General features: G+C 34.9%; 1 protein-coding gene across 5 annotated transcripts in view; it reads right to left on the bottom strand.

The window, feature by feature from the left end:
* Mapk10 (mitogen-activated protein kinase 10) overlaps positions 1–22,601 on the bottom strand; it is a 300,242-nt gene that overhangs the window by 120,250 nt on the left and 157,391 nt on the right. For 3 of the 5 annotated variants that reach the window (XM_090343267.1, XM_090343269.1, XM_090343271.1), the window contains exons 4-5: positions 15,066–15,125; positions 10,628–10,797 (exon numbers count right to left, since the gene is read on the bottom strand). In XM_090343267.1, coding sequence (XP_090199393.1) covers positions 10,628–10,797; positions 15,066–15,125 — 230 coding nt within the window. The remainder of the gene's footprint in view (positions 1–10,627; positions 10,798–15,065; positions 15,126–22,601) is intronic. The other 2 variants (XM_090343268.1, XM_090343270.1) reach the window with 1 other exon arrangement.

The following is a 22,601-nucleotide window of genomic DNA, read 5'->3' as shown; positions in this document are numbered from 1 at the left end:
TGTTCTCTGCTCTCACATTCAAATTCCCGATTGGCAAGACAGCTCCGGCTCTATAAACAGAATGTCCTGCTATCATAGGTCAGAGGTCTGCCTTCCTAGGAGGGGGAAGGAGGAGCATCCTGTTGGGCTTTAGGAAAAAGCTCCTCTACTTGTTGATATCTTCCGATACAATTATTTATAACACATGCATGCTCTTTTAAAAACTGAAAAACAAAAACATTCCATCCACCTTATCTGCAGATGGAACGAACAAGTGCAAGCAGTAGATGGAATCATAATTACCATCTGCTATCAGCATAATTTAATTCAGCTGATGAAAGTGTCTCTGCTGGTGGAAGAACATTAGCTTTTCCAAACTGCACTGAATTAAGATTTTAGATGTCTATTCAGGTTATATATGGTTTTTCATCATAATCATGAACACATGTTAACAGAACAATAAGATAGACTTATGTCCCCCCCAAAATACTACAGGAAATATATACTGATATATTTTGGAAATAGAAATATTTTTGATAGCCTAGAAAGCAGATTCAAAAAGAAATAAGAATCAGCATCAACTAATTCGTCCTTGAGACTGAAATAGAAACTAAAAATTAAAATAATATATTTATTAATTACTTCTTCTGATAGAGAAATTAGCATTTTCACCAAGAAATTAGCTATTTACTAAGCTAATTATCTGTAACTAAATAATTATTTATGGAAATATAAATGATCATTTTCCACTTCTACCAAAATTTCCTGTTAGGCTGAAAATTCTTGCTGTTTGTTTTTACTCCAGGGATATAAATTAACTTATAGTGACAGGATTTAGAATAAATGTCCCACAGCAAAATATAAAATTTAAGATATCTTACCATCCCCCATAATTATCATTTACCACACTTACAATTATATATTCCCACATATCAACTCATGTACTTTATGGTTAGCACAAAAATCAGGATATTCAATATTTGTTTTTTTTTCTTTATAAGCTTTTATTGCCATCAAGCTTCTACCCATTATTTCCCCAAGTGCCTCATTTTCTCTGTAAAGACAATTACACATCCTATCCATCAATCAAAGATATGATACGTAAGTATTGGAAGTCTGGCTATGCTGCTACGCCTCTCCCATTTCCACTCCCTTTTGTGGGAAGAGGATATTTAAAGTTCAGTCTCTGACTTCAAGTAGGCTTGCAATTAGTGATCACACAGTGAATAGGAAACAGGAGGAATGCAGAGTGTGCTGACATTCCAGATGCTGATGGTCAAGGGCTAGATGGAAATGTGTGATTGCAGCTGTATCATTTAGGTTAATGGCTCATTTACAAACACTAAGGAGAGAAATATGCCACAGCAGCTTGAGTAATCTTTTCAGAAGTAGAAATTAAAAAAATCACTTGGGGCCCACTGATCAAGTCTCTTTTGTGTCATTCAAGAAATCTATTGTTTGGAAGAACCTCTGGATGATTTTATCCATCTCAGGCTTTATCTGCCTGCACTGTAACCATATCATACTACCATCCAGAAGTTGGTGCTTAAAGATGACTAGCTGGGTCTATGTAGCTGTGCTGCAACTTTTAAAATGAACATTTAGGAGCCAGGAGTTTGGCCTAGTGGTAGAGTGCTTGCCTCGCATGCACGAAGACCCAGGTTTGATTCCTCGGTATCACATACATACACAGAAAAAGCTGAAAGTGATGCTGTGGTTAAGTGATAGAGCTCTAGCCTGGAGAAAGCCCAAGGACAATGCTCAGGCCCTGAGTTCAAGCCCAAAGACTGGCAAAAAAAACCCCAAAACCCTAACATTTTAAACACATAGTATAACTGGTGTTGGTCAATGGAAGACCTAGTTCAAAAACAGGGGAAAGGCTCAATTAATTAACATCAGACTCTATGATAGAGTATTAGCAAGCTCATTTTACAATAATCTCTTATTCCTAATGTAATGATTATATGAAGAATGGCCCAGGCTTCATGGGCTGGTCTCTTGTAATAATTCATTTTTAGAAAACTATAACATATGTCTATCATCCTTGAATCTGCTAAAGGTCATGAATTTCTGATTTTATTGAACGTTTTTATATATCTAGATTTCTTTTTACTCTGTGGGGTTGTATGAGGTGACATTATCCATTTTACAGATGGTAGACTAAGATTTAGAAACACTGAAAATTGATTATCATCATTGGTATTGTTGAATAGAAAATCAATTATTTGTTTGGTGTGTGTGTGTGTGTGTGTGTGTGTGTACTGAGGTTTAAATTAAATTCAGGGCTCAGGGTTTCATGCTTTTTCTTGGCTTTTGACTCAAGGCTGGTGCTCTACCCCTTGGGCCACAACTCTACTTCTTGCTTTTCAGTAGTAAATTTGAGATAAGAATCCCAAGGACTCTTCTGCCCAGACTGGCTTTTAATTATGCTCCTTAGACTTCAGTCTCCTGAGTAGCTAAGCTGTATATCAGCACTGAAATTTACAGAAATCTGTAAAAATTCTACCTACTTGTTCTCCATGAGGGTGAAGGCAAAGGCACAAACTATACTCTGCAATTTAAAAATCATAAACCCAAACAATCTTCAAAACACCTTTTCTCCCTTCAAGTCTTAGCACAAGAGTAACTTGAGGAGCAGTTTTTATTTCAACATCACACTATCTTTAGAGACTTTATGCTGAAAAACATAACAACCATCTCTCCTCAGAGTCTCTTACATGGTAGATACACAATAAATCACCTCTGTTTTCTTTATCATTTAAAATCCTACATGGAAACCAATAAGACTTAAACAAATACATCTTTGTACCTATGTGCCAAGATAATAGAAAGGATTAGTTATTGGGACAGTGAGGAATAAAACATAAAAAGAAAAATGTTGCTAAACACCAGTGGCTAATGACTAATTGAGAGGCTGAGATTACGTATTATGTTTCTAGGCCTACCTAGACAAAAAAATTTATGAGAACCTGTCTCAATGAAGAGTTGGACATAGTGATATCTGAGAAATATTTATATATGAGACCTACATATATCTTATATATGTAGGTTATATATTTGATTTATATGCATATATTTTATTTAAAATAATTCCAAGGAATAATCCCAGGAGCATTTTATAATAGTAGTTATATCAACTTTGATTAAATGTCATTCTCTAACTCTAATTAGGAAGAAAGACTTAGTTAATATATCATCCTATTTCTGAATATTTAATTTTCAAGGCACCAAATTTTTATAACAAGCCATCTTAATTATATGCTTTGATCTGTATTAAGCTTACATCTTTGCTATAAATATCCCTGCTAAGCATCAGCTTGCAAGATTGGATTATGTATAATACCACTAAGGAGAAGATCTTATTTTACTTCCTATCATATACAGCTATGGGATCCAGTCTATTCCTTAATGAGCAGACCATCCGTGGCACGTCTTCTCAGCTGAACTTATTGATTTTCATTGCCATTGCTATTAATCTGACTCATATCTAGAGAAAGACATGAGAAAGTACAATTATTCAATGGCTTGGTAAGAAGGAGAAGGACAGTACGAAAAGACCATGAAGCTGCTACTGTAGATTCATTTTGCTTCTAGAAATTGGTAGCAGAAAAAAAATCACTGATGCCCCTCTCCTCAACTGAAAAACAATGTTCTGAAATGGCTCCTGAACCTGTTATTAAATCTCGACTTGCACTTCTCCATTCTCAACCCACAGAGCTATCTTGGACTTTTTAGCTCACATAATGAAACAGAATAATTCTTGTTTCTACTTTAACAGATAATCTTTTGTTTTCTCCCTCAGAAGAAGATTTTTCATTTGTTCTAAAACATTTCATATTAGCTTATACTTAGTGGTTCTCAAAACTAACACTTTTATTCTATCATCCATGATGAATTTTGTAGAACAAATAATAGTAGTAGTAATTAATGGTTTTTACAGTCATTTTAATATTACCTTCTTACATTAAATTAGCAGTAAAACAATTTAAAAAGGGAAAAGAAATTGTAAAAGCCCAATATCTAATTTAAAGTAACTTCCCCCAAGCAAAAGAAGAGAGAAGTCTGATAATTGTGTGACAGACATATTAGTATACCAATAATTATGCATAAAAGGCACACACACATACAAACAAATTTTTATAGTCAAATCAAATACATTTTACCTTTCAATATTACTTCCTTCAATTTCTATTTCTGCTCTTAAAAATAGTAAGCAAATAAAATATGCAATCTGTTTTAGTTTAGTTTATCTCTATACATGCCCGATGATTCCACTTTCATTTTTTTTATTGTCGGGGTGATGTATAGAGGGGTTACAGTTATATTCATCAGGTAGGGAGTACATTACTTCTTGAACATTGTTCCCATGTTTTTCTCCCACTTTCCCTCCCCTAACCACATACCACTCATCTTGTTTTTCCCTTACCTTCCCTTTTTCAAGTAAACAAATAAACATATATACAATATACCAGCTACCACATTTGATGAATGCACTTTCTAATTCCAAAAAGTCACAATATTCAAGATTGTGTCCACTATTTAAGAAAAATATCACTAACAAGCCACTCTCCTCAACTGAAAAAAAAAAAAAAGTTCCAAACTGATTTGTTCAACTGGCTCCTGCACCTGCTCTTTAAACCCATCTCAGGGACCGGGAGTTTGGCCTAGTGGTAGAATGCTAGCATGCAAGAATACCCAGGTTTGATTCCTGGGTACCACATACATAGAAAAAGCTGGAAATGGTGCTGTGGCTCAAGTGAGAAAGCCCAAGGACTGTGCTCAGGCCTTGAGTTGAAGGCCCAGGACTGGCAAAAAAAAACAAAAAACACCTCATCTCAGACTGTCCCATCATAAATTCATGAAACTATCCTGGCCCAAGTGATGGCATGAACATGGGAAAGGTCTGTGAATTTCAGGATCATATCATGATGACATATGTTTGGCATGAAAGAGGTAAAACTCACTGTTGACAGAAAAAAATAGAAAGCAAATTAAGAACCACACTTTAGACGCTATTACAGAGCTATAGTGACCAAAACAGCTTGGTACTGTAATAAGAGCAGGCCTGAAGACCAATGGAATAGAACTGAGGACGCAGATATTAACCCCCAGACCTATGGCCACCTAATCTTTGGTAAGGGAGCCAAAAAATAGAATGGAAGAATGACAGCCTCTTCAACAAATGGTGCTGGCATAACTGGTTAAGCACCTGCAGAAAACTAAAGCTGGATCCTTCTTTGTCACCCTGCACCAGAATTAACTCCAAATGGATCAAAAACCTCAAGGTAAAAGCAGATACACTGGAAACTTTACAAGAAAGAATAGGAGATACACTAGGTCTCCTTGGCATAGGTCAAAACTTTCTTAATAAGGACCAAGAAACACAACAAATCAGAGAAAGTCTGGATAAGTGGGACTGCATTAAACTGCAGAACTTTTGTATGGCAAAGGACATAGCTAGCAAATTAACTAGAAAGCTTTCAGAGTGGGAGAAGATCTTCACTAACCATACAACAGACAAAGGCCTCATATCTAAAATATATCAACAGCTCAAAAAATTCAATCACTCCAAAACTAACCTCCAAAGAAACAACCATCCCATTAAAAGATGGGCCAAAGACTTAAAGAGAGTCTTCTCTGAAAAAGAAACAAGAAAGGCCTATAGACACATGAAGAAATGCCATAAAAGAAATGCAAATCAAAACAACTCTAAGGTTCCATCTCCATGGCCATGATCAAGAAATCTAATAACAACAGATGCTGGTGAGGATGTGGCCAGGAAGAATCACTGCTACACTGTTGGTGGGAGTGCAAACTCGTTCAACCACTATGGAAAGCAGTATGGCAGTTCCTCAAAAAACTAAACATAGAGCTCCCTATGACCCAGCAATTCCACTACTTGCCATTTACCCAATCATCCAGAATCAAGGACATACTAAAGCCACTAGCACAATGATGTTCATTGCAGCACTATTTGCCATAGCAAAGATATAGAACCAACCCAGATGCCCCTTGGTTGATGAGTGGATCAACAAGATGTGGTATTTATACACAAAGAAATTCTATGCTGCTGTCAAAGAACAACATCCCCCCATTTGTTAGGAAATGGAAAGACTTAGAAAAAATCATATTAAGTGAAATAAGCCAGACTCAAAGGAACATAGGCCCAATGGTTTCCCTCGTTTGTCATAATCAGTAAAAACCTTGAGCTCTCCTAGCAGAGATTTACAATAGAACAAAACCTAGATACATAAAGCCATAAATATGAAGCTAAATGAAAGGACCTCCAGGATACAGAAACAAAAGCCATATAATGAGTGATTGTTGTTCATAATGTACTATGTTATCTCTCATCTCTTTTGCTGTTCCTTGGTTATCTCATATTGTTATAGTATTTCACCTTTTTTATCTGATGTATTGGATATATGCATATTTGGTTATTTGAAATCAGATAGGGGAGGGGGGAAAACAAGATGAGGGGCGGGTGTGAGGGAAAGGAAATGGGGACCAAGACATGAGAAAGGGTATCAATGTATATGAAGTAATGCACCTTCTATCTGGTGAAAATAAATATAATGTAACCCTTCTATTAATTACAATAAAAAATATGGGGAAAAAAAGCAAATTAAGAGTCAGAGAGTAGAAAAGACAAGTCAATGCAAGAACAGATCTGCAAAAGAAGTAGTACATTTTAGATCTAAGTTATAAATCCAAAAAAAAAATTCTCAAGGCCAAGGTTGAGAATGGACAACAAGTTTATGATCAGGATTGTGCTCTAGTTGCCCTATCTCTACAGACAGTCAAGTGCTGACCAGAAAGGCCCTGTTCTGCTTCCTTTATTTTGTTCGAGTAGAGGCAAAAGGACTAATAAATTAGCCAACTGCAAGGCTAACATTTTGGAATTCAGTTGGATTTTTCTTTACTTTCGGACAAATTTACTGATATATTTGTACTAAAATGGGCTTAAAAATCTTACTTAGGGAGCTTTAAATTCTTAACCACTATTTCACTTACTATAACTTAGACCAAGGATTCTTTCCATCATATTAAAAAAAAGTTCACAGATATCTATAAAGCAAAGCACAGCAATGTAAGTAAAACTTTTTGAGTCTTTTTTAGGCAATCTATTAATACCTTCTATAAAACCCTTACTTTGGATCTTTTTTGTTGTTTTTTTTTCTGGTCATGGCACTGTCCTGACTATTTTTTGCTCAAGGTTAGCACTCTACCACTTGAGCCACATCTCTATTTCCAGCTTTTTTGTTAGTTTATTGGAGATAAGAGTCTGCTGAACTTTCCTGCCCTGGTTGGTTTTGAACCATGATTCTCAGATCTCAGCTTCCAGATGAACTAGAATTATAAGCATGAGCCACTATTGCCTGTCTGGATCTATTTTCGAGTCACCAAAAGATCTATAAAGTTTCTTTCACTAGAAGTCCTCATTTTAAGTGATGGTGACTTTATTACAAGTACAGTGAAAACCTCCTATAAAGTATTTGAACATCTGAACTGCAAATATACTGTATAATTATATTATTAAATTGTGTTCTATAATTATATCATTAAATTATATTCTATAATTTTTTCCATTAAAGAAAAGTAGGTAATAATTTGTTGCCTCCATTTCTTCATAAATTTAGGCTTACAGCAGCTATCTTACGTTAGAATCTATAGTATACCATGCTTATTAACATAGCAAATCATCACAAACACCTGCTTCAACAACACAACTATAGACTCTTACATTTCTGTAGATCAGAAACTCTACATGGGTTTCACTGGACTATAATCAAGATGTTAGAAAGCTTGACTCTTTAATGGAGGTGCCAGAGGAGAATGTTTTCTTTTATTCAGGTTGTTGGCAAATTTCAACTCCTCTACTTCCTCGGTGCCCATCAATTCACCATGAGTTCCAGTAAGTGAACCACATTCCTTAGTTCAAGTCCCTAAGTTTCACTGCCCAAGCCGACCACAAGGCTAATCTCTCATATTTCAAGTCTCTTCTTCATCTCTAGAGCCCATCTCCTAGCATTTTTTCCCTCTCTTCAGGATTTAAATCATTATATTTGTTCCACCGGGGTATTCTAGGAGACTCTCTATTATAAGGATCTTAATATTTTTGTTGTTGTGTTACTGTGGTTTGAATACAGGGCCTTGAACTTACTAGACTGGCACTGCATCACTTGAGGCATAGCCCTGTCCTGCTTTTCTTTTCTTTTCTTTTCTTTTCTTTTTTCTTTTTTGCCAGGGCTGGGGCTTGAATTCAGGGCCTGGACACTATCCTTGGGCTTTCTCAAAGCTAATGCTCTACCACTAGAGCCACAGCACCACTTCCAGCTCTTTTTTTTTTTCTATATACGTGGTATCAAGGAATCGAACCCAGGTCTTCATGCATGCTAGGCAAGCACTCTATCACTAGGCCACACTCCCGGCCCTTTGTCCTATTTTTTTGATTGGTTATTGTTGATAGAGTTGTGCAGACTTTCCTGATCAGACTTGCTTCAAACTGTGATTCTTCAAATCTCAGTCTCAGCTTCCCTAATAGCTAAAATTATAGGTGTGAGCCTATATGTCCCTTAATATTCATCATATTTATAAAGTTCCTTTTCCATTTAAAAAAGCATTCAAATATACTGAAGAATAGGGATTAAGCTTCTTTATGATAATGCTTATTCTTCATACAGCTCCATGAAAATACTTTCACTCTTTTATAAAATACTAGAAAAATAAATAAATAAATAAATAAATAAATAAATAAGGGCCTGGAGTTTGGCCTAGTGGTAGAGTGCTTGCCTCACATGCACAAAGACCCGAGTTTGATTCTTTGGTACCACATACGTAGTAAATAGCCTGAAGTGGTGCTGTCTCAAGTGGTAGAAAACTCAAGGACAGTGCTCAGTCCCTGAGCCCAAGCCCAGGACTAGAAAAAAAAATAGCTAGATAGCTAGATAGCTAACCAATACACATATAAATATTGAAAATATAAATGTCTACTTTTGTTTCTATTTCGATATCATTCTAATAAATTATTTGGTCCATGGTTAAAATTCATTAAAATATTTCATCTTCTTCATTGCACAACTACTATTTGACAGTAGGAAGATGGATGGATTTATTAGGTGAATCCCAACAAAAGCCTTGTTATATTTGTTAAATAAGATTACAGAATCATAATTTTAAAAGTACCCTGGCAGTGTTTGTATTCATGTCAGCTAAACATTAACGCAGAACATACCCCAACTGACAAAATTAAGTAAATCAAACTTCCCAATAGTTTTACAAAGTAAAACAATGAAGATTTTAGAAATAATTAAACTATCCATTGCTACCATAAGATAATACTGCATTGGGCTGGGAGGGATCAGAGAGAATGAGGGAAAACATGACATCAATCAAGATGCATTATACTTTTATAAACTGTTATGTTGAATGGTTGCCCCTTTGTACAATTAAAGATAACACAAATAAAGTTTCAAATATTGAATAGTTTTAAAAGTAGAAAAAGGAGTCTAAACATATTTTACATGTTTATTTTGTCTCCAACGCACTCTGTAGAAACTATAGCAACTGATTATGTAACAAATGCAATAAAATAATAAATATCCATTATAAATAAATATATATCTAAATTTAAATATATATTTAAGGTCATAGACTATATGCTCTACATTTTTACTTATCACTGTAAGCCGTCAAAAAGACTGAAAATCATGCTGGGCGCTGGTGACTCACACCTGTAATCCTAGCTACTCAGGAGGCTGAGATCTGAGGATCAAGGTTCAAAGCCAGCCCCACCACGAAAGTCCATGAGACTCTTATCCCTAGTTAACCACCAGAAAACTGAAAGTGGCATTATAATGCAAGTGGTAGAGTGCTAGCCTTCAGCTGAAGAGCTCAGCAACAATGCCCAGGCCAAGAGTTCAAGCCCCATGACCAACTAAATAACTAAATAAATATAAAAAAATCGAAAATCATTATGCTGCAAGTTCTTATTAAATGCATTTAGTTATCATGTTAGACATGTCAATTAAAATTTATCATTACTTCTACAATCATTTTTGCAGTGTTTTGAGTCAGATGTAGATTTTTCATGAATCCAATTAGCATTCAAAAATATGATAAAGGATGATTAATAGGGAATATAGGATCTTTCCTTTTAAAAACATTATTCATTTTTAAATATGACTTGTAAATATGTAAGTTAATTTTAACAGTTGAACTTTAAAAGTTGCAAGGCTCTCTGACACTTCACTTTCCCCTCTGGACAATGTAGGGGCATTTGTTTGTTGCAATTTTAAAACCTATCTTCCTTTCTTGCTGTAAACTATACAAATAAAAACTTCTAGATATATTAACAATAGCTGACAACTTCTAGTTCTTTTGATTTCTTTATAGTTGTATATTGTACTTCTGTTTGGGGGGTCACTAAAAAATGTGACACAAGCCAAATTGTACATATTGTTACAAAATGAGAAATAATAGCAAATAATGCTCCTAATTGTATTTCTATTTGATACAATGTACTTTCCTTCCTATTTCTTTACTTGGGTTTCTTGCTGTGGGATTTTCTTTTTGCTTGTGGACTGCATCTAGCACATACACATGGCACGTTTTCTTTCAATGTATAACTGAGACCCATTCCACTTACCAAACTATTCCCTGAGCCCCAGAGCCAATTGGCTTCAGGTTCTGGTAGCGCTTGAGAACTGTGAAGGTTGAGTCTCCAACTTCCACACTGTAGAACTGGTTGTCCACTTTGCTTTTGCTCATGTTGTAATGTTTGGCAATATATGACACATCCAATTGTTTATGGAATCCCTGTTCAAAACAACAACAAAACATGAAACAGGTCTACGGGACTGATAAGAAATGCAGAGAAGTCTGTTGTTTTAACTATTATCTTTTTAATATTGAACCATCTAACATCTAGGTGAGACAGTTGACAGAGAGCAAAAATATAGTCAGGTACCAGTGGCTTATGCCTGTAATCCTTGCTACTCAGGAGGCTGAGATCTGAGGATCATGGTTCAAGGCTGGGGGGGGGGCACAGTCCGTGACATTCTTATCTCCAATTAACCACCAGAAAAAAAAAAAACAGAAGTGGTACTGTGGCTCACATGGTAGAGTAATAGCTTTGAGCTAAAGAGCTCAAGCACACAGGGACAGCACCCAGGCCCAGAGTTCAAGCCCCATGACTGATTAAAAAAAAAAAAAAAGACAAAAGTACGTATTGACTTATTCAAGTGTACCTGAAGAAATAAGAGCTTAAAAGTCAAAGAAGTTTTTCAGTATTGAAATTACTTAATATAAGCTTGGACTGGTTTCAAGGACTGTTCTTGATCTTGAAGGACTCAAGTAAATGAGAAGGTAGTTAGCAATCATATAATGAACAAAAGATTGTATCAACAGCCTTCTTGGAAACCAGAGAACACAAACTAATACATATTTCCTATTATTTGATCCTAATAACTTGAACTTAATAGTGATGACTTTTTTTTCTTATTCATACCAAAAACTACCCTCATTAGGCATTGGAAACTTTTAGTCCAAATTCATGTTCTTCTAAACTAGTGCATGGCACATTTTCATTTAAATATCTCACGGCTGAATTTTTTGTTAATCTTTAAGAAAAGTTCATCTATTATTGATGACATTACCCATGACTATTATTTATCCATGTATGCTCTTCTGTTTTATTTTATTACACAAATAATAATAATAATAGGGACCATTGGAGCAATGGTGGTAAAATATGAAAATCTACAAGTGGTTCCATGTCATCTTTCTCAGTGTCTGATCTTCTAATCAGAATTACTTGGACTATAATCTTTGGATTCCCCAGGGCCTATGATGATGCTTGAATCTGTTCTCAAAACCACTGCACTGGAATAGCAGTATTCATCCTTGGAAACTTGTTAGAGGTGCAGATATTCATTCACCCCTGTCTCACATCTACCAAGTTAAGAACTCTAGAAACAGCGGCCAACAATCCCTGTCTTATGTATTTCAATACATTGTGAGAGCCACGCGTGAAGTGGAAGTGAAAGCCTAAAGACTAATTGCCTAATGGTGGTGCAGGGTCACCTGAGATATTGAAGAGTGAAAAATTAATTATGCAGCAGCCGTGGTGTTTTTCATCTGCTTCAATGCATTCGTAGCAGCTCTGCTAAATTCCAGAATGTCAAACAAGGTATAATAAGGAGGAACCCATACTTCTGCACACAAACCACAGTTCAAGGGACAACTGGTTCAACACTACACCTTAGATTCAAGTTTTTCATCTGTCCCAGATTCAAGAAACAACAAAGGTTTTGTGTTTTCACAAATCAACAATTGACCGTGTATTATGTATAATACAGTAAATAATTTTAATTTTGTCCTCAGCAATTGTTCACATTCCTAAGAAATATCTAGCAGTTTTTACTTTTTCTGATATATTCCTAAAACAGAATTCTCTATATAATAGAGATATGATACAGGACTTGGAGACAGTTTGGTATAACACTTAAAATCATTGCAAGGTTGGGTGTATAGCTCAATAGTGAATAGTGAATAGTGAATTCAACCCCAGAACTATAAAATATGGTAGAGCATATCCACCAATAAAGAAAATTTTCACTCAAAAATGGAAACAATAGCCAGGCACCAGTGGCTCATGCCTGTAATCATAGCTACTCAGGAGGCTGGACCTGAGGACTGCAGTTAGAAGCCAGCCTCGGCAGAAAAGTCCCTGCAATACTGTTATCTCCAATTAGCACACAAAAACCCATAATGGAACTGAAGCTCAAAGTGGTAGTAGAGCACTAGCCTTGAGCAAAAGAGCTCAGAGACAACACCCAGGCTGAGTTAAATCCCTGCTACTGACAAAAAAAAAAATTTAAGAAGTAATAAAAGCCACATAAATGAAACTTGCAGAAAACTTTTCTCAAATTTATTTACTTGATGATCATTTATCTCTATCCCATAAAATTTTTCACAATGAGAATAAAAGCATCATTACAGTTTGTGACTTCAAATGTAAGCACACAGACAGAAACAGTCACATATACGCATACCCACAAACTCAAGTATGTTCTTTATACATACTTTCAAACTAAAGTTTGAGTAAAATAAAGTACAAAGTACACTCTTGAACATATCTCAGATGATTCGTGGTTTATTTTAGTTATTTAAGCAATAAGGCATGGAGGTAGTAGGGTTGAAAATGTTCTCGGATTTGTAGCATAACCAAGAACTCAATGGCAAGTGTGATATGTTGAAGAACTTCCCCCACATCCCATCTGTGCCCCCAAACTCACAAATCCAAATTTAAGTGTTAAAAAGTTTAGAACAGACTTAATATAGAATATTTTATTACTTGGCTTCCATACAATCTTCCTTGTCATGACTATAAAGTTCAAAGATAAACTTTTTTCTGTGAAATTTGCCAAAGAAAATATCCCATTAAGCACACTGAAGAAAAAAATATTGTCAATGTTGAAAATAAATTCTCTAGAATTATACATTAGTATTCCCTGATTATAGGTCATAGGTAAAATAACTGGGGTGACCTGAACCCAAGGAGAGAGTAGCTAAGACAATGCCACGCTGAAAAGCATAGAACCCAACAAGTGGATTTAAGACACACAGTTGATGAAGATGTTTGTATCCTTTTGTTTGCTGTTGGTTTTGGTTTTGTTTTGTGACCATACTCAGGCTTGAATTCAGGGTCTCATGACTTCACTCAAAGCTGGCTCTTTTTAACCTGAGCCATCCTTCCACTTCTGGCTTTTTGCTGGTTAATTGGAGGGAGGGAGGGAGGGAAGAGTCTCTTGGATTTGTCTTCCCCAGCTGGCTTCAAACCATAATCCTCTAATCTCAGCCTGCTACACAGCCAGGACTATCGGTGTGGGCTGTTTGATGCTTGGCTTGAGATTCTTCAATTTTAACATAGATTAGCACTACCTGGGGGCTAGCACCACAGATTTCTGAGCCTTGATGCCTTCTGGTCCCTGACATCTAGGGAAAGGGCCAATAATTTGTATCTCTGACAACTGCTTCATTTTGGGAATCATCTTTTTAGAGAATAGTAATTCAGAGAGGGCTAATGAAAGAGACAAAAACGAGAAGCAGTCACGAAGGCTGTGGTAGTAAAAAGCAATAAATGGCTTCCACCAGTGTTAGTACCTCTCTGGCAAGCTCAGCCTCCATAGTCCCCAGACATGCTTTCCTACTCATAGATGCAGTTTACTGGCCAATTCTCTCAGCTCATGGAAATACGCATTCCATTACTTACTGACGTTGAATTTGCAGTAAACCCTTGGGAGACTACATGAAACTCACAGATACTAAAAAAAATGGAAACAACGTTTCTAGGAAAAAAACAAAACATACTGATTAAGAGCTACTTGAAAGATATATTCTATTTTAAAAGATGATAAGCTAGCTGTCAGAAAGAACAACATTGCCCCATTTGTAAGGAAATGGAAAGACTTAGAAAAAAATCATATTAAGTGAAGTAAGCCAGACTCAAAGGAACTTAGGCTCAATGGTTTCCCTCATTTGTCATAATCAGTAGAAACCTTGGGCTCTCCTAGCAGAGATTTACAATAGAGCAAAATCTAGATACATAAGGCCATACAGTATGACGCTAAATGAAAGGACCTCCAGGATATAGAAACAAAAGCCATATAATGAGAGATTGTTGTCCTTAATGTACTATATTATCTCTCATCTCTTTTGCTGTCCCTTGGTTATCTGATATTGTTACAGTACTTTACCTTGTTATCTGATATATTGTATATTTGCTTATTGGGTTATTTGAAATAAGATAGGGAAGGGGGAAAAACAAGATGAGGGGCAGGGATGAGGGAAGAGAAATGGGGACCAAGACATGAGAAAGGGAATCAATAATAATGCACCTTCTATCTGGTGAATATAATGTAACCTTTCTATTAATTACAATAAAAATTATATGAAAAAATGATAAGCTATCACAGTGGTAACTTCTGGAGATTCTTTGGACTGACATGAATAGTTTATGATTGCTCTAAATTATTTTTAAGTTAATTCTTCCATTTAATACTAGACATATTCAAACAACTTACTATGTAATCGAATTTTCTTTCCAACAATTCAATGCAAATGCATTTTCTCCCCTCTTCCACCTGACAAGAAAAAAAATCTTAAGGCTTAATTTCAAAGAGACTTTACTACTGTTGGCATTCTAGTAGTCAGAAAGGTGATCTGAATATAATCTGTTCTTTGAAAAGGTTACATTTTGTACAGATATATAAGAAAAGGCATAAAGCAATAAATACCCATCGGTACCATCATCAATTCATCTGCTCACCTTTTGCTAGGGAATCTTATATAGAAAGGTGCTACATGTTACTAATCTTATCCTGCAATAGCAAAACACTTGATTGTATCTTTTCATACATAATATATATTTCTCCTCATTTGCATTTGGGGGTGACTGTTTTATGATATTGCTAGTCAGCTTCTGAGTAGAAAACTAAGATGAACACACTTTTAGAAAGTTTGAACCAATGCAACAGCGTTACAAGACACTGTGTTGGAAATTAACTTTACAACTCAGGGTGGGGAATGGGAGAAACGTGAGAAAGAGGATAATGATGTTCAACAAGAAATATACCCATTGCCCTATATACCCTATGCCCCTCTACCCCACACCTTAACAATAAAATTAAATTTAGAAAAGAACTTTTAGAAGTTAATCGTCCTTTGTTGTTTTTGAATAATGTAGCCAAACATTATACCAAGCCTGGATCAGTTCTTGCCTTAATAAAAACTTGAGCAAGCAATCTTATAATCTCATTTGTTTATTATTTATATCCTGTAGGGTTCCATAAAGGATATGTACAGCTCATCATAAAACATATAGGAAACATAAAATTCACTTTTAAGAACAAATGTCAAATAAATAAGACTGGAAGATGACAGTTTTACCAGAAAACTTAAGTTATGAATATCTACTGCCTTGAACACAAAAGCCAAAGGGGGGAAAATAATGGCAAACACAACAAAACCACGATGCATGGCAAATGGTAACTAATTCATATCATAAAGTGTAACAATTCATAGGAAAGATAACATTTCTGTAGCTCTTGACTTTGGGAAAACACATTCAATGGCTTAAAAATAAATGCAGGTAAAGATACATATATATATACCTATATGTATACATGTATGTGTATATACAACTATGCATACACAAATACATATTCAATATGGAAACAAGAGCCATATAATGTGTCATTGTTAGTTCTTAATGTACTATGTTATTTCTCATCTCTTTTGTTGTCCCTTGGTTATCTCATATTGTTACAGTATCTTACCTTGTTATCTGGTATATTGTATATATGTTTGTTTATTTGAAATAGGATAGAGAAGAGGGAAAAACAAGATGAGGGGAGGGGTTGGAGGAGGGAAATGGGGGTAATGGACCTTCTATCTGGTGAACATAATGTAACCCTTCTATTAATTATAATAAAAATCTATTTTAAAATCTAATATAAAAACAAGTACATATTCATACATACATATTTATGTATATGATCTTCAGGTAGTTGTACAGAAGGGTGATCATTCCACAAATCAGTTTATGAGAACAATTCATCTTAATCAATATCACCCCTTGGTGCTAGACCACAGGAAATGGAAAACTTTTGATAGTTAATTGGAGATAAGACTCTATCTTTTCTTCCCTAGTTGGCCTTGAACTGTGATCTTTATATCTTGTCTCCTGATTAGCTAGAATTACAGTCATGATCCACTGATGTCTTACAATACAGTATTTTTAAAATATTAGACCCTGAAACATATTTCATATGATTTATCTGCTATTAATTCTCAATGAGACAAGGGGAAAGAGTAAAGTTGGACCAGTATTATTGCTTACCTATCGTAGGTGCATTCTGTATTTTACTAAGTACTTGAAGTTTACAATCAGAACTGATGAATAAGGATTGCATAGTTATTCATGAATTCACTCTGAGTTTTCAAACTACAAATTTGTATTAATAATTAATACAATTGATTTTTGTTTCATTCTAAATCCTCTTTTTTATTAAACTATGCACGGGTTCATCTAAAATCATTTATTGATGTGTCTTTTCAATGATGAAAATGAGCTACAATAATAGAGATTAGAAAACCAAGAGAAAAGAATAAATTCAGTGAGGCTTCCTCTGCAGACTCCCACTTGTCAGTTGGCTCAGCTTAGATTTTTCTTTGAAAATGCACATTAAGTGGTCCCAGGCAGAAGTAGACAGTCTTATGTAGGTGATAGGAAGTTGGATTTTCAGAGTTGCCAGGAAATTCAAGGGCCCTGATTCCTTTCATTGGCAGAATATTCGTAGAGCATTTACTGTGTAATATACATAATTAAAGGTACTTTGAATAGAGAATTGGTCTGTCTCAACAGAAAATCTATCATTGATTAGGTACCAAAGGTACCGACAGGATTAGTCAGTCAGTCTGCTACTGCATTCTTTTGATATTTCCATTTGCATTCTGGAAAAAGCTATGGTTCTACCATTGACACAAATGATACTCTACAAGTCAGAACCAACAAATCAACTTGCTTCCTGATGTACACCAAGCGTGTTGTAGTTGGCCAACAGCAACAACACACCATTCTATATATTGTGGTGAAACAGCATGGGCTCACCCTATTTTATTTACATATGAGTTTTCAAAGGAGAGATTGGAGATAATACTTTGGGATAGTCAAGATTCACTTTTCTTTTACCAAAAGCATATTTCCCCACTCTGTACCTCCTCTCCTATGCCCTCCCCTCCTCTCTTTCATTTTAGGTTTTTTAGTTTTTCTTACTGCTTTTTCAAGCCAGTGATAGAGCTTGAATTATACTCTGGCTGGATTATTTTTCTCTTTCTTCTTGTTTCCATTTGCTCTCTCAATATGCGCATTCCCCATGCCATATTTTCCAGGCTCTTTCACTTAGGCTGAGATTATGTGACCAGTTCCATGCAGAAATGCCAAGTGTCAGCTAACTGCAGAGCAACTGAAGTGATACACCTCCACATACATCTTGTTTTACTTTCTCGTGTCTCACCCAGCACATCACAAGATTGCAAGAACTGAAGTCCCTGAGTGTAATTTCCTAAATCATCAAATAGATGACAGACTTTGCTAACCTGAACAGAAACTTAAATGACAGTAAATAAATTTTTATTCTGATCTGTCATTGAGGTTTGGGTCTATTATTTACTACATATGTTTTAATTAAACAGACATTTAGTGTCATCTTATAATACAGCAAGGTCAATGCACCAATCTGTGTTCCAGGCCCTAAAATAACCAATCTCTTGAACTCGTGGCATTTAATAATAAGCTTTCTCTTCAAGTGGCTTTAATACCATAATGATGAAACCTACTAAGCTAGCATATTGAGTTCTACACTTTTTGATCTACCTAAGGATAAAAAGAACTGTAAGATAGGAAATTATAGCGAATTCACAACTTAAAGAACTTGGATTTCATCTTTTTAAATATAAATTTCTGAGCAGGTGTTTTAGTTTAGTGGAAAACCATTTGGCTTGTATGCTCAAGAGTCCAAGTTCAAGCCCCAATATACCATGGGACACAACATAATAAAATTAAACGAAAAGAATAAATTGCATTCGGTAGCTCCTTTGGTATTTGTTGGAATATTGTAGTGATTTATGACAAACTAAGAATTCCGTTTATGATAAACTTAGACCTCCATTTTAGGGAAAATGAACAAATGAGTTTAATGGCACATTCCATGTTGGAACTCCTTTGAACTCCAAAAGAAAAGTAGACATTCTTAACCTGTTAAAAAATGTAACATCTGCTCCTCATACTCCCAGACTCAGGCAATCCTTGTGTAGAAAACTAAGTAGCCTTTAAGGAATTTCTTACTTAACATATATGGACTAAATTGAAACCTATAGGTAGTGTTCCTTTATTACCAAATGATTGCGGGTCACTCGACAATGAAATCATAGATCCTTTTACAGCAGACAACTCCATAAAATTGTGAACAATAACCTGATTTAATTTGATTGTTTGGATCATATATAATTTAAATATCCAGGTATATTTACATTCAAGTTAAGCCCATTCATCATAAAGTACAATGTCTATTTTGTGCCTCAAGCAAAGCAAACCAGAACTTAGAATGAACTTAAAATACAGAAAACATCATCACAGGGCTGGGAGTTTGGCCTAGTGGTAGAGTGCTTGCCTAGCATGCACGAAGACCTGGATTCAATTCCTCGGTACCACATGCATAGAAAAAAGCCAGAAGTGGTGCTGTGGCTCAAGTGGTAGAGTTCTAGCCTTGAGAAAGTCCAAGGACAGTGCTCAGACCCTGAGCTCAAGGCCCAGGACTGGCAAAAAACAAACAAAAAAAAGAAAACATCATCACAGAACTAAACTTTTAAGACTTTGTAGTATTCTTAGTTAATCTAAGCAGCCTAAAAACAAAATCTATGCATTAATTGAAATAGCTGTTTAACGAATTGTTTTTAAAATCCCAGCTTACTGAATGGTCAAAAAAATCCCCAGGTTTAAAAATAGATGTATAGAACTAAATTATTATTGCTGTATTTTCTCTGGTCTAAGAAAAAATACAAGCAACACATAACAAGCTATATAGTACAGAAATCTCAATGATTTATTTCATCCTACAAGATATGTCATGTTTTTATACCATTTACCCATTTTTAAGTCAGCCTTAACAGTCATACAAATGAAAGCATAAATGGTATAATCTTTAAAAAGTGACTAAACAAATCAAACACTATGTAACTTCTATATCAAAGCAAATACAGAAAAAAACCAGGGCTGTGTTTCATTAAATAATAGATAAGACAAGAGAGCCACTAAATGGAATAGCTATCTATGTTTCTGTCTTACATGAAAGCTAAGTTTTGAAAGAGGGTACAGGTTCTCATCTCAAAAATCACAACCATTAACTTACAAAATACCAATGCCTTTAAATGCATCCATTTTCAGCTTCCTGATACCTTTAAGCCATATTTTTATCAAGTCAAGACAAAGTTGAATTTTTAGAAGACCGCAGGCAATCGTTTCAAAACTAAACTACACAAAGCATGCTATATATTTCACATACCATAAAAAAAAAGATTGGTAGTTTACCTGTTTGATCCTACAGGTTTTTCTTTTGTCATGCTCTGCCAAAACACTTTTTCCTCACATATGCTATTCCCAATGTTGGTTTCAACATCTTTATTCCACCAAGAGTGGCAATCCAATGAAACATAAAAATTTTAATTGGATATTTTCAAAGTCTTTGAACTAGAAACATCACAGACTCATCAAGTAAAATAAGTTGCTCAAATCAAGTTACTTTAAATTCAAAATGCCTTAACAGAAAAAAAGGATCCATGTAATTCTGGAATAAGGTTTAGTGATGTTTTTAAGTTGCCCTGGATACTAGTAATTGAACATATCACTTTAAATAAAACAGTTCTGTGAGCATACCAGGCATCTCTCTCCCTTTTTTTAAAATAAATTCCTTGATTTCCAGTTTCTAGGTTTATACTAGTCTCTAAAAGCTAATGTGTCTCATAAAACAGTTACAAATTGTCGAAATTTTCAGAGTGAAAGAGGAAAATATCACAAAAAAACTCTGTAAATTAGTTGCAATAATTTGAATTTAAAAATAAGTTTGAATTGATCTGGAACAACTGTATGCACACATTGTGCTTTTATTCTCTGGACACTAGAGTAATAAAGTAAAATTTACTGACAGTCAAGTCATCTAGCTATATTTCATACCTTTTAAAAGAAATATTGCTTTATCTGGAAAATTCAGCATCCTAAATCTAGGCTCTCATATCCTGGGAGGTGCCATTTCTTTCAGCCCCTCAAAAGAACAATTTTTTTAATTAAAGAATAACTTGATTATAAAAATTCCAAATGAGAATTTCATTGTTTTGAAATGCATATTTTTATTTTTACTGGTATCCTATGGCATCCTAGAACTCTTTCTTTTCACTCATAATTGTTTTCTAATTTTTTTTTTAATTAGGCCATATAGTATGACACTAAATGAAAGGACCTCCAGGATATGGAAACAAAAGCCATTTAATGAGAAATTGTTGTCCTTAATGTACTAAGCTATCTCTCATCTCTTTTGCTGTTCCTTGATTATCTCATATTGTTACAGTATTTTACCTTGTTATCTGATATTTTGTACATATGCTTATTTGGTTATTTGAAGTAGGATAGGGAAGGGGGGAAAACAAGATGAGGAGCTGGGGGGGGGAGGGAAATGGGGACCAAGACATGAGAAAGGGTATCAATGTATGTGAAGTAATGCACTTTCTGTCTGGTGAATATAATGTAATTCTTCTAATAATTACAATAATAAATATGTGAAAAAATTATCCTTAATTACTTTGGTACCCCTAAGTATTCTGAATTAAATTTACTTGCTACTCCAGAGTAGCAGAGTATGTAAAGAGAAGATATGGAAAGGATGGCAACAGTAGTTTCACCATAAAGAAATGACGAATGTTCTAAGCAAGAATGTTCTAATTACCGAGAGTTGATCACATTTGTATAATATATACACACACATATCCTGAAGTATCATATTATATCCTTAAATTTATACAATTACTGTGCTAATTAAAAATGAAAAAAATGAGCATAATGAAATGAGATTAGTTTAATGGTTAAGCTCTCAAATTCCAAAGTGAGATATAATTGGATTTACCATCTCATTATACATTTGCTGTGAAGATTAAATATAGTAAAACTTTAATGATTTATTCTTACATTTTCTTTTACATTGCAAATTGACAAATTATAATTGTGTGTGCTGGTTCGGCACAAAATGATCCTATATGTATACAAAGTGGAATGATTTAATCAAGCTAATTAACACAACCCCAACACACGCACAGGTATATGTTTAGTAAATGAATGGAGAAATCAATAATCAGCCAATTACAAGTATCTCCTTAGCCTTAAAAATCATAAGGATCCATACAAAGTGTTTCGGTGGCTTTTTTTTTTTTTTTTTGGTCAGTCATGGGCTTGAATTCTAGACCAGGAAGATGTCCCTGAGCTCTTTAGCTCAAGGCCACTGCCCTACCCCTTGTGTCACATTGCCACTACCAAGTTTCTGGTGGTTAATTGGAGGTAAGAGTCTCACAGACCTAGTGCCCAGGCTGGCTTTGAACCGCAAACCTCAGATCTCAGTCCCCTAAGGAGGTAGGATTACAGGCATGAGTCACTAGTGGCCAGCCATACAAAATTTCTGTGTCATAACTAGAAGGAAGACAAATCATAGCTCAGATCCTTTATTCCTAACAGTGCTGAAACACTGTTGAATAATTAATTTGAACCTTTGTGTCTCAGGCTTCCTCAAAATCAGGAAATCATTTGAACTTATTTATAACTTAATCATAAGTAAACACTTAGGTCAATAAGTTATCAATTATTAGATACAAGGCAGATAGATAATAATTTATGAATAGCAAATTAACCAAAACATAATTAAACCTATAAATATAGTTCTGTAATGAGAGGATACTGAAAAATAGCTTTGATTTTGAAACGCAAACAAATATACACAAATGTATACACATGTACATAA

This window comes from Megascapheus bottae, chromosome 13, assembly GCF_031878675.1.
Source record: "Megascapheus bottae isolate mThoBot1 chromosome 13, mThoBot2.hap1, whole genome shotgun sequence".
NCBI lineage: Eukaryota > Metazoa > Chordata > Mammalia > Rodentia > Geomyidae > Megascapheus > Megascapheus bottae.
The sequence above is the reverse complement of the archived record's forward strand: the minus strand, read 5'-3'. Positions and strand labels throughout refer to the sequence as shown.